This window comes from Engystomops pustulosus, chromosome 6, assembly GCF_040894005.1.
Source record: "Engystomops pustulosus chromosome 6, aEngPut4.maternal, whole genome shotgun sequence".
NCBI classification, from domain to species: Eukaryota; Metazoa; Chordata; class Amphibia; order Anura; family Leptodactylidae; genus Engystomops; species Engystomops pustulosus.
In genome coordinates this window covers 186,051,902-186,069,061 of record NC_092416.1, presented here as the reverse complement: position 1 = coordinate 186,069,061, position 17,160 = coordinate 186,051,902, and the positions used below count along the sequence as shown (strand labels likewise).

The window sequence follows — 17,160 nt, the reverse complement described above, 5'->3', positions numbered from 1 at the left end:
GCAGGAGAGTCTGGAGGAGAGGGTGGGGGCAGGGGAGTCTGGAGGAGAGGGAGGGGGCAGGAGAGTCTGGAGGAAAGGGAGGGGGCAGGAGAGTCTGGAGGAAAGGGAGGGGGCAGGAGAGTCTGGAGGAGAGGGAGGGGGCAGGGAGGTCTGGAGGAGAGGGGGGGGCAGGGGAGTCTGGAGGAGAGGGAGGGGGCAGGGAGGTCTGGAGGGGGCTGGAGAGTCTGGAGGAGAGGGAGGGGGCAGGAGAGTCTGGAAGAGAGCGGGGGGGGAGGGGGCAGGGGAGTCTGTAGTGCAGTTGTATAGCTATTACATTGTGGTTAGACCTGTGTTTGTAATTACACAACAATCTCTTCAAGATGAAGTTCTGCAGCAGCTCAGAGAAGCATTATGAGGCATGATGTAGGACACATGACACACACCAGGTGGCAGCGCAGGGCAGTATATTTATTGGTTGTATTGTAGAAGCCGAATAACAGTCAGCAACTAAATCTACTACTAAGGAGCCCCCCGACCTTGTGTGCTAGCCCCCTCATCCAAGAAACCTTCTTTATGACTTTGTATCATCATGGTGCAGTCTGTACTATGTGCAGTTTGCCTGTAGAGGGCGCAGGGTGCGGCACATTACTGAATACTGGCACCCGGTCTCCATGAATCTGCCCCCCCCCCCCCTGTACCGCTCTGGGGGACTGGTGTCACCTATAACATGGAGCGTGCAGCACAATTCTGTCCAGCGCACCATCTGACTCAAAACACAACTTTATGTGCAAGAGATTTGTGGGCTTCGTCCAGTGACACACTGCAACAAACTGCAGCTGTGCAACACCACCGGGGTCTGCAGAGGTTTTTACTTTTGATTTCTATTCACTGACAGCAAACAGAAAGGTTATATATGTTGTAGGATAATCTAGATGCAAAAATGAAAAGTAATGCTAATATCAAATGTAATACTCCTGGCCTGACTGTAGGGGGCAGAGCAGGACACTGGTTCTCATGCTCCGCCCCTCAAAGCATTGCAGTTTTCTATGGAGTGCTCCTTTAATGTGAACTTGTTCGCACTTTTGACAGTATTAGGTAGGAGCCCACCTTTGTGTGTGTTATTAGTAGCTGCAGGGGGGGGGGGGGGGGAGTCCTCACACTGCTGTGCTCTGTGCATTCATCTGCTTTATAGATTACCTTCCTTGTAGCAGGTTTCTTATATAGAATCAGTCACTAAGCAGAATTTGGAGGGGTTGTGGAGCAGCTGTATGCACAGAGCACAGCAGTGTGAGGACACAACCGCGGTGCACTAGCTACAATCCAGGAATGTAAATTCATATGTCACAGTCCTGCTGACACTAACAACAAAGGTCTAATTACACATCAGTCCAGGGGCAATACATAACAAGCTGCAGAGGGCTCAGAGCACAGCAGTGTGAGGACACTCTCCAGCACAATCCTGGAATATAGATCTATATATCAAAGACCTGCTGCTTTTAAAAGTTATGATTACGCTCCTCTCGGGGGACAGCACCTAACACAGGCTGCAGAGAGCACAGCAGTGTGAGGACACGCCCCCAGTGTATTTGGAAAAGCTAACATCCTGGGATATAGGTCTATATATCACAGTCCTGCTTCTACTAACACAGGTCTCATTACACATGCCTATAGAGCCAATACATAAAACTGGCTGCAGAGAGCTCAGAGCACAGCTGTGTGAGGACAGCCGGCTAGTGCAGTGTAATACTGAGAGATAAGAGCAGGGGACCCCCGTAATGGTGGGGTTATTGTGGCTGTAGCCGGGGTTTGGGGGATCGGTCACTTCAGCAGACTCCTCATGATGCCCAGCGATGACCCCCTGTAGCCGCCACCAAAGTGGTTCCAGTGGTTGAGATAGTGGAAGAGCTGGTAGAACTTCAGCCGCTTCTCAAAGCCGGGAGATTTGGGGATTTTCTGGTGGTAGGCGGAGTAGAAGGTGGAGCTAAACCCTCCGAACATGCCCGCGATGGCCAACTCGAACTCTGAGTGTCCATAGAAGGAGGCGGGGTCAAAGATGACCGGTCCGGAGTCCAGCTCGGCCACATTTCCCCCCCACAGGTCTCCGTGAAGAAGGGAAGGGACTATCTCCACCCCGGAGAAGAGCTGAGGGACCCGGAGCTGGGAGAGAAGACACAAAGATAGTCAAGAGGGAGGAGTCAGACTGAATGTAGAGAAAATCACGCACCATGCTATACCCTGCAGCTGTGATGACCCCCACGGCGTGACCCCAAGTCTGCCCACCTGCAGCTGTGATGACCCTGCACCTGCCCACCTGCAGCTGTGATGACCCCACAGAGTGACCCCACGCCTGCCCACCTGTAGCTGTGATGACCCCACAGAGTGACCCCACGCCTGTCCACCTGTAGCTGTGATGACCCCACAGAGTGACCCCACGCCTGCCCACCTGTAGCTGTGATGACCCCCATAGTGACCCCACACCTGCCCACCTGTAGCTGTGATGACCCCCTTAGTGATCCCACGCCTGCCCACCTGTAGCTGTGATGACCCCCTTAGAGACCCCACGCCTGCCCACCTCTAGCTGTGATGACCCCACGCCTGCCCACCTGTAGCTGTGATGACCCCCCAAAGTGACCCCACACCTGCCCACCTGTAGCTGTGATGACCCTGCACCTGCCCACCTGTAGCTGTGATGACCCCAGAGTTACCCCACGCCCGCCCACCTGTAACTGTGATGACCCTGCACCTGCCCACCTGCAGCTGTGATGACCCTGCACCTGCCCACCTGCAGCTGTGATGACCCTGCACCTGCCCACCTGTAGCTGTGATGACCCTGCACCTGCCCACCTGCAGCTGTGATGACCCCACAGAGTGACCCCACGCCTGCCCACCTGTAGCTGTGATGACCCCCTTAGTGACCCCACACCTGCCCACCTCTAGCTGTGATGACCCCACAGAATGACCCCACGCCTGCCCACCTGTAGCTGTGATGACCCCCTTAGTGACCCCACACCTGCCCACCTGTAGCTGTGATGACCCCACAGAGTGACCCCACGCCTGCCCACCTGTAGCTGTGATGACCCCCTTAGTGACCCCACGCCTGCCCACCTGCAGCTGTGCCCAGAGCTCCCGGGCCTCGCGGTCTCCGGAGGACTTCTCCAGCAGATCTATCTGGTGCTGGATCCTCTGGCGGGAGTAGAAGGTCACCCAGTCCTCCTGCCAGTCATTCACCTGTCAATCAAACATGCAGCAATGAGCACAATCTGATTGCACCAATCTAATTGCTATGCGGAGAGCAGACCAATAAGGCAGCAGCAGACACTTACCAGGGGGAGATACCCGCAGCAGGTCGCCACGTGGAACCCAAACCTATCGACGTACGACACCATCGACTGTCCCGACCCTTTACCTGATAAGACACAGAAGAGAGAAACGGACCCAAGGTCCCGGTACCTGGAGGTGATCCAATATTATCCTACAGAGACTGTGACCCCTACAATACCTGGACTCTTGTCAGCAAGTGGGACCATACAGACTGCAGCCAGTGTTCTGTATTGTCCCTGGAGAGATGTGTAATCAGACCTCACACTGCTGTGCTCTGTGCTCTCTGCAGCCAGTGTTATATATTGTCCCTGGAGAGATGTGTAATCATACCTCACACTGCTGTGCTCTGTGCTCTCTGCAGCCAGTGTTATATATTGTCCCTGGAGAGATGTGTAATCATACCTCACACTGTTGTGCTCTGTGCTCTCTGCAGCCAGTGTTATGTATTGTCCCTGGAGAGATGTGTAATCAGACCTCACACTGCTGTGCTCTCTGCAGCCAGTGTTATGTGTTGTCCCAGGAGAGATGTGTGATCAGACCTCACACTGCTGTGCTCTGTGCTCTCTGCAGCCAATGTTATGTATTGTCCCTGGAGAGATGTGTAATCAGACCTCACACTGCTGTGCTCTGTGCTCTCTGCAGCCAGTGCTATGTATTGTCCCTGGAGAGGTGTATTATCAGACCTCACACTGCTGTGCTCTGTGCTCTCTGCAGCCAGTGTTATGTATTGTCCCTGGAGAGATGTGTAATGATACCTCACACTGCTGTGCTCTCTGCAGCCAGTGTTATGTATTGTCCCTGGAGAGATGTGTAATCAGACCTCACACTGCTGTGCTCTGTGCTCTCTGCAGCCAGTGTTATGTATTGTCCCTGGAGAGATGTGTAATCAGACCTCACACTGCTGTGCTCTCTGCAGCCAGTGTTATGTGTTGTCCCAGGAGAGATGTGTAATCAGACCTCACACTGCTGTGCTCTGTGCTCTCTGCAGCCAGTGCTATGTATTGTCCCTGGAGAGGTGTATTATCAGACCTCACACTGCTGTGCTCTGTGCTCTCTGCAGCCAGTGTTATGTATTGTCCCTGGAGAGATGTGTAATGATACCTCACACTGCTGTGCTCTCTGCAGCCAGTGTTATGTATTGTCCCTGGAGAGATGTGTAATCAGACCTCACACTGCTGTGCTCTGTGCTCTCTGCAGCCAGTGTTATGTATTGTCCCTGGAGAGATGTGTAATGATACCTCACACTGCTGTGCTCTCTGCAGCCAGTGTTATGTATTGTCCCTGGAGAGATGTGTAATCAGACCTGACACTGCTGTGCTCTGTGCTCTCTGCAGCCAGTGTTATGTATTGTCCCTGGAGAGATGTGTAATCAGACCTCACACTGCTGTGCTCTGTGCTCTCTGCAGCCAGTGTTATGTATTGTCCCTGGAGAGATGTGTAATCAGACCTCACACTACTGTGCTCTGTGCTCTCTGCAGCCAGTGTTATGTATTGTCCCTGGAGAGACGTGTAATCAGACCTCACACTGCTGTGCTCTGTGCTCTCTGCAGCCAGTGTTATGTATTGTCCCTGGAGAGATGTGTAATCAGACCTCACACTACTGTGCTCTGTGCTCTCTGCAGCCAATGTTATGTATTGTCCCGGGAGCGATGTGTAATCAGACCTCACACTGCTGTGCTCTGTGCTCTCTGCAGCCAGTGTTATGTATTGTTCCTGGAGAGATGTGTAATCAGACCTCACACTACTGTGCTCTGTGCTCTCTGCAGCCAATGTTATGTATTGTCCCGGGAGCGATGTGTAATCAGACCTCACACTGCTGTGCTCTGTGCTCTCTGCAGCCAGTGTTATGTATTGTCCCTGGAGAGATGAGTAATCAGACCTCACACTGCTGTGCTCTGTGCTCTCTGCAGCCAGTGTTATGTATTGTCCCTGGAGAGATGTGTAATCAGACCTCACACTGCTGTGCTCTCTGCAGCCAGTGTTATGTATTGTCCCTGGAGAGATGTGTAATCAGACCTCACACTGCTGTGCTCTGTGCTCTCTGCAGCCAGTGTTATGTATTGTCCCTGGAGAGTTGTGTAATCAGACCTCACACTGTTGTGCTCTGTGCTCTCTGCAGCCAGTGTTATGTATTGTCCCTGGAGAGATGTGTGATCAGACCTCACACTGCTGTGCTCTGTGCTCTCTGCAGCCAGTGTTATGTATTGTCCCTGGAGAGATGTGTAATCATACCTCATACTGCTGTGCTCTGTGCTCTCTGCAGCCAGTGTTATGTATTGTCCCTGGAGAGATGTGTAATCAGACCTCACACTGCTGTGCTCTGTGCTCTCTGCAGCCAGTGTTATGTATTATCCCTGGAGAGATGTGTAATCAGACCTCACACTGCTGTGCTCTGTGCTCTCTGCAGCCAGTGCTATGTATTGTCCCTGGAGAGATGTGTAATCAGACCTCACACTGCTGTGCTCTGTGCTCTCTGCAGCCAGTGTTATGTATTGTACCTAGAGAGATGTGTAATCAGACCTCACACTGCTGTGCTCTGTGCTCTCTGCAGCCAGTGTTATGTATTGTGCCTGGAGAGATGTGTAATCAGACCTCACACTGCTGTGCTCTGTGCTCTCTGCAGCCAGTGTTATGTATTGTCCCTGGAGAGATGTGTAATCAGACCTCACACTGCTGTGCTCTGTGCTCTCTGCAGCCAGTGTTATGTATTGTCCCTGGAGAGATGTGTTATCATACCTCACACTGCTGTGCTCTGTGCTCTCTGCAGCCAGTGTTATGTATTGTCCCTGGAGAGATGTGTGATCAGACCTCACACTGCTGTGCTCTGTGCTCTCTGCAGCCAGTGTTATGTATTGTTCCTGGAGAGATGTGTAATCAGACCTCACACTGCTGTGCTCTGTGCTCTCTGCAGCCAGTGTTATGTATTGTGCCTGGAGAGATGTGTGATCAGACCTCACACTGCTGTGCTCTGTGCTCTCTGCAGCCAGCGTTATGTATTGTCCCTGGAGAGATGTGTAATCAGACCTCACACTGCTGTGCTCTGTGCTCCCTGCAGCCTGTGTTATGTATTGTCCCCGGACAGATGTGTTATCATACCTCACACTGCTGTGCTCTGTGCTCTCTGCAGCCAGTGTTATGTATTGTCCCAGGAGAGATGTGTAATCAGACCTCACACTGCTGTGCTCTGTGCTCCCTGCAGCCTGTGTTATGTATTGTCCCCGGACAGATGTGTTATCATACCTCACACTGCTGTGCTCTGTGCTCTCTGCAGCCAGTGTTATGGCCCTGGAGAGATGTGTAATCAGACCTCACACTGCTGTGCTCTGTGCTCTATGCAGCAGTGTGAGGTATGATTACACATCTCTCCAGGGACAGTACATAACACTGGCTGCAGAGAGCACAGAGCACAGCAGTGTGAGGTCTGATTACACATCTCTCCAGGGACAATACATAACACTGGCTGCAGAGAGCACAGAGCACAGCAGTGTGAGGTCTGATTACACATCTCTCCAGGGACAGTACATAACACTGGCTGCAGAGAGCACAGAGCACAGCAGTGTGAGGTCTGATTACACATCTATCCAGGGACAATACATAATACTGGCTGCAGAGAGAACAGAGCACAGCAGTGTGAGGTCTGATTACACATCTCTCCAGGGACAATACATAACACTGACTGCAGAGAGCACAGAGCACAGCAGTGTGAGGTCTGATTACACATCTCTCCAGGGACAATACATAACACTGGCTGCAGAGAGCACAGCAGTGTGAGGTCTGATTACACATCTCTCCAGGGACAATACATAACACTGGCTGCAGAGAGCACAGAGCACAGCAGTGTGAGGTCTGATTACACATCTCTCCAGGGACAATACATAACACTGGCTGCAGGGAGCACAGAGCACAGCAGTGTGAGGTATGATTACACATCTCTCCAGGGACAATACATAACACTGGCTGCAGAGAGCACAGAGCGCAGCAGTGTGAGGTATGATTACACATCTCTCCAGGGACAATACATAACACTGGCTGCAGAGAGCACAGAGCACAGCAGTGTGAGGTCTGATTACACATCTGTCCAGGGACAATACATAACACTGGCTGCAGAGAGCACAGAGCACAGCAGTGTGAGGTCTAATTACACATCTCTCCAGGGACAATACATAGCACTGGCTGCAGAGAGCACAGAGCACAGCAGTGTGAGGTCTGATTACACATCTCTCCAGGGACAGTACATAACACTGGCTGCAGAGAGCACAGAGCACAGCAGTGTGAGGTCTGATTACACATCTCTCCAGGGACAGTACATAACACTGGCTGCAGAGAGCACAGAGCACAGCAGTGTGAGGTATGATTACATATCATTCCAGGGACAATACATAACACTGGCTGCAGAGAGCACAGAGCACAGCAGTGTGAGGTATGATTACATATAACTCCAGGGACAACACATAACACTGGCTGCAGAGAGCACAGAGCACAGCAGTGTGAGGTCTGATTACACATCTCTCTACGGACAATACATAACACTGGCTGCAGAGAGCACAGAGCACAGCAGTGTGAGGTCTGATTACACATCTCTCCAGGGACAATACATAACCCTGGCTGCAGAGAGCACAGAGCACAGCAGTGTGAGGTATGATTACACATCTCTCCACGGACTATATATAACACTGGCTGCAGAGAGCACAGAGCACAGCAGGGTGATGTATGATTACACATCTCTCCAGGCACAATACATAACACTGGCTGCAGAGAGCACAGAGCACAGCAGTGTGAGGTCTGATTACACATCTCTCCAGGGATAATACATAACACTGGCTGCACAGAGCACAGCAGTGTGAGGTCTAATTACACATCTCTCCAGGGACAATACATAACACTGGCTGCAGAGAGCACAGAGCACAGCAGTGTGAGGCCTGATTACACATCTCTCCAGTGACAATACATAACACTGGCTGCAGAGAGCACAGAGCACAGCAGTGTGATGTATGATTACACATCTCTCCAGGGACAATACATCACACTGGCTGCAGAGAGCACAGAGCACAGCAGTGTGAGGTCTGATTACACATCTCTCCAGGGACAATACATAACACTGGCTGCAGAGAGCACAGAGCACAGCAGTGTGAGGTCTGATTACACATCTCTCCAGGGATAATACATAACACTGGCTGCACAGAGCACAGCAGTGTGAGGTCTAATTACACATCTCTCCAGGGACAATACATAGCACTGGCTGCAGAGAGCACAGAGCACAGCAGTGTGAGGTCTGATTACACATCTCTCCAGGGACAATACATAACACTGGCTGCAGAGAGCACAGAGCACAGCAGTGTGAGGTCTGATTACACATCTCTCCAGGGACAATACATAACACTGGCTGCAGAGAGCACAGAGCACAGCAGTGTGAGGTCTGATCACACATCTCTCCAGGGACAATACATAACACTGACTGCAGAGAGCCCAGAGCACAGCAGTGTGAGGTCTGATTACACATCTCTCCATGGACAATACATAACACTGGCTGCAGAGAGCACAGAGCACAGCAGTGTGAGGTCTGATTACACATCTCTCCAGGGACAATACATAACACTGGCTGCAGAGAGCACATAGCACAGCAGTGTGAGGTCTGATTACACATCTCTCCAGGGACAATACATAACACTGGCTGCAGAGAGCACAGAGCACAGCAGTGTGAGGTCTGATTACACATCTCTCCAGGGACAATACATAACACTGGCTGCAGAGAGCACAGAGCACAGCAGTGTGAGGTCTGATTACACATCTCTCCAGGGACAATACATAACACTGGCTGCATATGGCATGGTCTCCCCTGCTGACAGGTTCCCTATAACACTACATGTTGGGGATGCTGACCTCTAGAGGACATGGGAGCTGTAATTACCCACAATGCTGCTCTCTGCATCCAGCTTTTCCCGCAGCCGCTGGTTATGGAGGTGGAGGTCGGCTAACTGCTCCCCCAGCTTTGCAGACTGTCTGTAAAACAGCAACCGGAGGCTTACAGTCCAGGTGAAGACACGGGGGGAGGGGGGAGGGGGGAGCAGGGCAGGGTATCAGTGCGGCGCCCCCTTCAGACATGTACACGGGTCAGGACGTTTTGCTGACGAGCGGGAGCATGACATCATGATGTGTGCAGCGCCCCCTACAGCTAGAGCAGACACTGGCTGTCAGGGATGTGTGTGATGATGTCACAGTGATGACATCACTACCCACCTGTTGAGGCTCCTCATGTCCAGGTGCTCCATCACCAGCATAGCGCCCCCCGCTGGCTGCTCGATCACTTTCACAGGTGTGGGCGCCCTGACGGTGTGTGTGTGTATTATGGCCTCCAGGCTCGCCATCTCTCCCTCAAACATCCTCCGCGCCTGCGAGAGAACAACAAGAGAGGATGAAAGCTGCAGAGCATCGCACCTCATCTGCAGGGCACACACATCACATCTGTGCCCGGGAAAGCTGGGTGCCAGCACCTGCACAGCACATCTGTGCCCGGGAAAGCTGGGTGCCAGCACCTGCACAGCACATCTGTGCCCGGGAAAGCTGGGTGCCAGCACCTGCACAGCACATCTGTGCCCGGGAAAGCTGGGTGCCAGCACCCGCACAGCACATCTGTGCCAGGGAAAGCTGGGTGCCAGCACCCGCACATCACATCTGTGCCAGGGACAGCTGGGTGCCAGCACCAGCACATCACATCTGTGCCAGGGAAAGCTGGGTTCCAGCACCCACAGGGGACACTTACTAGATCCATACATTATTATAGATATGACATTGCTCAGTCCTGTAGTTCTCCACACACCATGGGTATATTACTCTACACTATATATATAAGTACAGTCTCTGTTCCCCGGTGCATGCTGGGACTTGTAGTCCTATTACATCATATATCAGTACAGTCTCTGTTCCCCGGTGCATGCTGGGACTTGTAGTCCTATTACATTATATATCAGTACAGTCTCTATCCCCCGGTGCATGCTGGGACTTGTAGTCCTATTATAACATCACTGAAGAAAGAGGGGGTAGAGAGTATCAAAACTAAAATATAACTTTTATTCAAAATACTTGTTAAAATAGCAAAGAATGTGGTGAAGTGGATAAAACCTAACACCAATGCAAAGTGTGGATACACACTGAGGTCTGATCACCCAAGCTGGTATATGGTAACCAGTCTATATGGGGATCAGTCCTAGTAGAGGGGATATATACTGGCTAGATAATGATAATGTGAGCACCACTAATGTGCTGTATGATGCTAGATCAAGAAAGCCAGCCCCATTAAATAGGATACTAAGCCTATTAAAATAAATCTGAACTCGGGCAATTAGCCTGGATAATGGCATGCACCGAGGTCTGACTAACAGAGAGTGGAGGCTAAACGTACTACGATGCAGGGAAGGGGAGGGCTCATGAGCCGCACTACAGCCTAAATAGGCTATAAATAGTGGCTCTATTGCTATAGCCACTACCACCCTACTCCTTAGGAGTAGGGTGGTAGTGGCTATAGCAATAGAGCCACTATTTACATTATATGCTATTACATTATATATCAGTACAGTCTCTATCCCCCGGTGCATGCTGGGACTTGTAGTCCTATTACATTATATATCAGTACAGTCTCTGTTCCCCGGTGCATGCTGGGACTTGCAGTCCTATTACATTATATATCAGTACAGTCTCTGTTCCCCGGTGCATGCTGGGACTTGTAGTCCTATTACATTATATATCAGTACAGTCTCTGTTCCCCGCACACTATATACTATGGCTGCACCTCAGACTTGTGGTTGCACTTGACATAGTAGGTTCCCCGCTCGGTGTCGTAGCTCTGGCCCTGGCTGATGCAGCCTCCCCCGCTGTGACCGGACACTGACACCCGGGACACACTCAGCTCTCGCCTCAGCAGCTCCTCCATGCTGGGGTCACTGCGCCTGCGCACTCCGCCTGCGGGTGACAGGTCGCCGCTCGACGTTCTACATCCACTGCGCACGCGTCGGCTTGTCTCTAGTAGACTGGGGCTGGGTGTGTACCTGTGTGTGACCACTAGATGGCAGCAAAGAGGTGATGATCACACTGCGCACGCGTCGACTTGTCTCTAGTAGCCTGACGCTGGGTGTGTATCTGTGTGTGACCACTAGATGGCAGCAGAGAGGTGATGATCACATGGTGCAGCACAGTGGGCACTGATACAGTGAAGCCCCTGGGGGCTGGGGCAGATTTACTAAGGTCCTTGCACCAGTTTTATGACTTTGCACCTTTTATGTGCAAACTGATTTCACAGGTAATTATAAAGTGTCTGCACCAGTTGCACTATTCGTCATGTGACACTAATTTCTGCCCTGTAGGGGCGCTCCGGTGCTCAGTCGGACCGTGCGCCAGATTTATCATGCAAAGTCCGACAGAAATGTGAATCTATAAACACATGGACCAGCCCCCTGCACGCTCCTTCTAGTGCAAACACTAATCAATAAATAATTATGCGCCATTGCCAATTGTTTTGGGCACCATGTGATCATGTGACCTGCAGATTCAGCAGATGGGTCAGCGATCGCTTTCTGTGTTGGCCATAGAATCACATCAGATCTCTGCTACCCCTGCAGATGTCTCCAGGCTGAGCCCCACACCTGGGCGCAATGCTCTGCAGAGGCTGCTGGATGCACAGGTCAGCAGCCTCTCACTGCAGGGAACGTGTGTGCACATAGTCCTATCAGAGCGCTGAAGCTTACAGGTTTGTACAGAACTTTGACTATGCTTCTGCCCCAGGATTTTGTACTTCGCCGCTGTCTTGGTCTTGCTCTGGTTTGTCTGACTTGTGTCTGTTTATTTGTCACTTTTGTCTGTTCTCCGGCTGTGACTTAGTTGCACCTTTGTTCATATACTGTATTATTATGTGTGTGTCTAAATTCTGTATTGCTGTGTATATGATGCATAGCTTTATGTGCTGTATGTATATATGGTGTGTATATGCTGTATGTATGTATATACGGTGTGTATATGCTGTATGTATGTATATATGGTGTGTATATGCTGTCTGTATGTATATATGGTGTGTATATGCTGTCTGTATGTATATACGGTGTGTATATGCTGTATGTATGTATATACGGTGTGTATATGCTGTATGTATGTATATATGGTGTGTATATGCTGTCTGTATGTATATGCTGTCTGTATGTACATACGGTGTGTATATGCTGTATGTATGTATATACAGTGTTTATATGCTGTATGTATGTATATATGGTGTGTATATGCTGTCTGTATGTATATACGGTGTGTATATGCTGTATGTATGTATATACGGTGTGTATATGCTGTATGTATGTATATACGGTGTGTATATGCTGTATGTATATACGGTGTGTATATGCTGTATGTATGTATATACAGTGTTTATATGCTGTATGTATGTATATATGGTGTGTATATGCTGTCTGTATGTATATATGGTGTGTATATGCTGTCTGTATGTATATATGGTGTGTATATGCTGTATGTATATACGGTGTGTATATGCTGTATGTATGTATATATGGTGTGTATATGCTGTCTGTATGTATATATGGTGTGTATATGCTGTCTGTATGTATATATGGTGTGTATATGCTGTTTAATTGTAACATGTAATAGCTATATTTTTTAATGGGTAAGGGGCCCTGCCTCTCCTAGTTACTCCCCTGATTATATCAGTTTCTTGTGATTAGTGTTACCAGATTTCACAGTTTTCCATCCCCAGCATGAAATGTTTTCACTCACTGACGGCAAGCAGAGGTCTAGAGAATTACATGACAAGCCATTTTATTATGAGACAATTCAGCTTTATTTATTACACGAAAAATGAAAATACTAAATTTATATAATGATATCAAGAATGGAGTCCAACCAGGATGCAGGACAGAGTCTTCCTGCCCTTGTTTGCTTGGGATTCCTCCAGGTCCTCTGGTTTCCTCCCACACTCCAAAACATACTGGTAGGTTGATTAGATTGTGAGCCCCATTGGGTTATTTCTATACTTGCTTGTGATATCTCTGATCTGGATTTTGTATTACTTTATGATCTGCTGATTACAGATTATAATTCTCAGACACTAAGTCATTGCTCTTCTCACTGTACAGGAGACATCATCTCTGCTCTACTTTACCTAATGTACAATTCATGTTTTAATAAAAAGTACCGGTAGCTCAATTTTTCTGACACACAGTTCCAAATCCCCTAAAATTCTCCTGCAGCAGCCACTAGGGGGAGCTCTAGATCTTACTGCATACTGATCATACTATATGATAACTCTGTATGCAGCTAGTCTCCCCCTAGTGGTGGCTACAGGCAGACAGATCTTTATCATCTATCTATTTCTATGCATAGGATTTGGATTTGAAGGATTTGGATTTGAATCTCCTCCTCCGTCTCGATGGACAGGAAACGTTCTGCTATGCTGCTCAGAGTAACGTCCCTCTGCAGTCAGAACTTTGTCCTATATCTATTTCTATGAATGGGATTTGGAGCAATGTATCAGCAAGAAAAGTTTAATAAGGGATAACAATAACCTGGAGAAAAGGCATTGCTACGAAATACTTGAATTACCGTATATACTCGAGTATAAGCCTAGTTGTGCTGAAAACCCAAACTCAGCTAATACTCGAGTAAAAAAAAAAAAGGTTTTACCAGGTTTTTGTGGTAAAATTAGGGGCCTCGGCTTACACTTGGATCGGCTTATACTCGAGTATATACGGTATTTTTAAGAGGAAAGAGAACGATTCATAGAGGAATTTTGTAGGATTCCTCGTTATGATGACAATGGGATGTCTAGCTCCGGAGTCTTATCCAGGATTGGTTCTCTATAGATAGGACCACATGGAGGGGCTCGGTGAAGGTGGTTTTGTAAGTATGTAGATGGGTTAATGGGTGACAGAGCTCATAAAAGGAGATGCGCCCGGCCTCGTAATCCAAGTAAACCCGGATTCTATAGGCAGAACTGTATGGGGTCAAACTGATGACCTTCTCGGAATGACTCACCGAATACCTATTGTTTTCTCTCTTTAAGCCCCAGGATTTATCGTTGGCTCCAATCAGAGACTTTGGCCCGTTTCTCTCCATACTGGAGTAACACATCCCTATCATCCAATGATTTGTCCCATTGGTTTCCACCTCCCAATACTGCCGCCCCGATGAAAAACTCATGGTGCTCAAAACCTGGGGATAGGTGGTAAATCTCTCTGGCTGGTTATGGTAACCTTGATTGTTCCAAGTCCTGGATGCAGATGTAAAGTCGGCTGATAACGTTAACTCCATAGAAGCCGTGCTTGGGTCCAGTATCAAACCAGTAGCTTCGTGGCAGTAAAGATTGGCACTCATCACCATGTCAGACATTGTTGTGTGTAACATATCGAAGAGAAGTCCTTCGTCAAAGTTCCCGACCACATGGACATCGGTTTCCCTTGTCTCCTCATCTTCTCCATCTCCTTCCGTGTAAAAGGAAGCTCCTTCTTGTAAGACAGATAATGGGTCGGTCATATCGCGAATCTCTTTGATGTCTCCAATCTCGGTGGACAGAACATCCCGCTCTTTTTCCAGTTGTTGGATTAGGTCAGAGATTGAGGTTGATGCCTCATCTTCTTGCCGGGAGGTCTCACTTACAACTTTGGCCTCTAGTAGGTCCAGTTGATTTCGAATGTTCTGTATAAAATTCCGCAGTTTCTTTTTTATCTCCGAAGAGATTTCCGGAAGCTTGGTCTTGCGTTTCTCTAGTATCTGGAGTTTCTTCACAGCCTCGCCCTTCATTGTGGTGAGGTTCTCCAGAACATCTTTTAGTTGTTCCTTCATGTTCTGTGCAGCATCCTGGAGGGAATCCACCTTATGTCCTTTGTGTTTCCCGATCAGAGAACAAGACACACAGATGCAGGTGTTGTCCTTGGAGCAGAAATACTTGAGGACCTCATCGTGATCGGGACATTTGGTGATCTTTGGGGATGCGGTGGGATTGGATAGGACATGTTCTGCAGACTTGCTGTGGACTCTCAGATGTTCCTCACACAGAGAAGCTTCACACAGTAGACAGGACTTGACCGCAGCTACTGATGAGTGAATGCAATAACTGCAGAGGATCTCCTCCACCTCCGACTCCTCCGTCTTCTGCTCGGGCTCCATAGATAGGAAACGTTCTGCTATGCTGCTCAGTGTAACGTTCCTCTGTGGCGATGGCCTCTCAGCGAATATATTTTCGCAGGTAGGACATTTATACACCCCGGTGGAGTCTTGTTTGCTCAGCAGACAATCAGTACAGCCTCTGCAGAAGTTGTGCCCACAGTTCAGCGTTACAGGATCTCTAAAAATGTTCAGACATACGGAGCAGGTCAACTCGTCCTTCAGGTCAACGGAGTCCATCTTGGTCAGAGGTGGAATGAGACTAGTAAGGAGGATGCACAGTAAGTAGTTATCTCAGGGGTGTGAGCACGGTTATGGGCTGAACTTTGCACTTAGATCTCGTATATTCTGGGTAACTCTGTAGTCTCCTGGCTTCAAGTCAAGGACAAGTCAAGTTAAGATATACTCGTATAATCAATACAGACCTAATAAACATGAGACTGTGGGCCTCAAAATGAAGGTAAAGACTCATAAGGTATCAGGATGCTGTGCCACCAGACCCCCCTGCTGCATGTGCATGGCTAAGGCTTCCATAGGCAAGATGGCAATGAGAGCCCCATAGTAGTTGGCTACACCAGCAGTGACCCCTTAAGGCTACGCAAGGCCAGTTAGCTATTGATTTTCCCAAACTCCCCCTGACCACAAAGGTTTCGGGACACACAGGAAGTGATATAGAGTTGTCAACACAACCTTGAGTATGGCACAACACTCGCCCACAACCCTGAACAACCAACGGCCCCGCTTTCACTCGCCTCAGTGAAACAGAGTCCTGCACAGCACAGTAGTCTGCCACCAACTCATGTTAGATATAAGCCAGGGTTGTAACAGGATTATATTGGGCCAGAAGTAAAACCAGGTAGCGTATATATAATATATAACCGAGACACAGACTTATAGATTGAGGTAAAAGAGCAACCAACTAGCATTGCCATTACCGCAAGCATGGGAACCTCAATATTCCTCGCCTGACAAGAATCGGACACTGAAGGAATGAGGGAGATGAAGATGAACATCTTATACTGCACATTGATGCCCCTAGCACATTGATGGCTAACCTATGGCACTGGTGGTGGAGGTGGCACTCAGAGGCCTTTCTGTGGGCACTCGTGTCATCACCAGAGATGACTCCAGGTATCTTCCTGCAGTCCCAGACAGTTCAGGACTTGCTGTGCACAGAGCTATATTATAGTGACAGCTCTACCAGGGACTATTTTCTGCTTTATTAGTGTCCTCAGGGGCTGGTATCAATGAAAACTGTGACAGAGAAGGGAGTATAAATCACTAATTACATTTCTGGGTTGGCACTTTGCGATAAATAAGCGGGACTTTGTTGTAGTTTGGGCACTCGGTCTCTAAAAGGTTCGCCATCACTGCCCTAGCAACTCTCTTTGGCTATGACTGGCTAAGGGACAACCCTGGAACTCATAGACGTGGCTTCTTGCTAGGGTTGTCATATGTCTGGGTCTCACAGCAGAACTTGAACGTTGGATCTGGATGGAGGACAACAGTAAGAGCCCCACAACACACAGATGCAGGTGTTGTCCTTGGAGCAGAAATACTTGAGGACCTCATCGTGATCGGGACATTTGGTGATCTTTGGGGATGCGGTGGGATTGGATAGGACATGTTCTGCAGACTTGCTGTGGACTCTCAGATGTTCCTCACACAGAGAAGCTTCACACAGTAGACAGGACTTGACCGCAGCTA

The 17,160-nt window shown here is 49.1% G+C and overlaps 2 protein-coding genes across 2 annotated transcripts; both read right to left on the bottom strand.

The window, feature by feature from the left end:
• Window positions 1-275: 275 nt before the first annotated feature.
• Window positions 276-11,283, bottom strand: LOC140065155 (ketosamine-3-kinase-like). Its single transcript, XM_072112696.1, has 6 exons — window positions 11,087-11,283; window positions 9,538-9,689; window positions 9,209-9,300; window positions 3,303-3,385; window positions 3,085-3,207; window positions 276-2,136 (listed from the first exon to the last, which is right to left on the bottom strand). Exons 1-6 carry the CDS (start codon window positions 11,225-11,227, stop codon window positions 1,798-1,800), a joined length of 930 nt encoding a protein of 309 aa, XP_071968797.1. The 5' UTR covers window positions 11,228-11,283; the 3' UTR covers window positions 276-1,797.
• Window positions 11,284-13,184: 1,901 nt separating this feature from the next.
• Window positions 13,185-16,082, bottom strand: LOC140066199 (E3 ubiquitin/ISG15 ligase TRIM25-like). Its single transcript, XM_072113731.1, has one exon. It carries the CDS (start codon window positions 15,691-15,693, stop codon window positions 14,116-14,118), a length of 1,578 nt encoding a protein of 525 aa, XP_071969832.1. The 5' UTR covers window positions 15,694-16,082; the 3' UTR covers window positions 13,185-14,115.
• Window positions 16,083-17,160: the final 1,078 nt, after the last annotated feature.

What these genes read in the sequence shown, in the direction of transcription:
- LOC140065155 (XM_072112696.1), bottom strand. Translation starts at nt 11,227, where the DNA reads ATGGAGGAGCTGCTGAGGCGAGAGCTGAGTGTGTCCCGGGTGTCAGTG. An exon ending in GACATGAGGAGCCTCAACAG is followed by an intron (nt 9,301 to 9,537) that starts GTGGGTAGTGAT and finishes GCTGTTTTACAG; the next exon opens with ACAGTCTGCAAAGCTGGGGG. An exon ending in AGCTCTGGGCACAGCTGCAG is followed by an intron (nt 2,137 to 3,084) that starts GTGGGCAGGCGT and finishes CTTCTCTCCCAG; the next exon opens with CTCCGGGTCCCTCAGCTCTT.
- LOC140066199 (XM_072113731.1), bottom strand. Translation starts at nt 15,693, where the DNA reads ATGGACTCCGTTGACCTGAAGGACGAGTTGACCTGCTCCGTATGTCTG.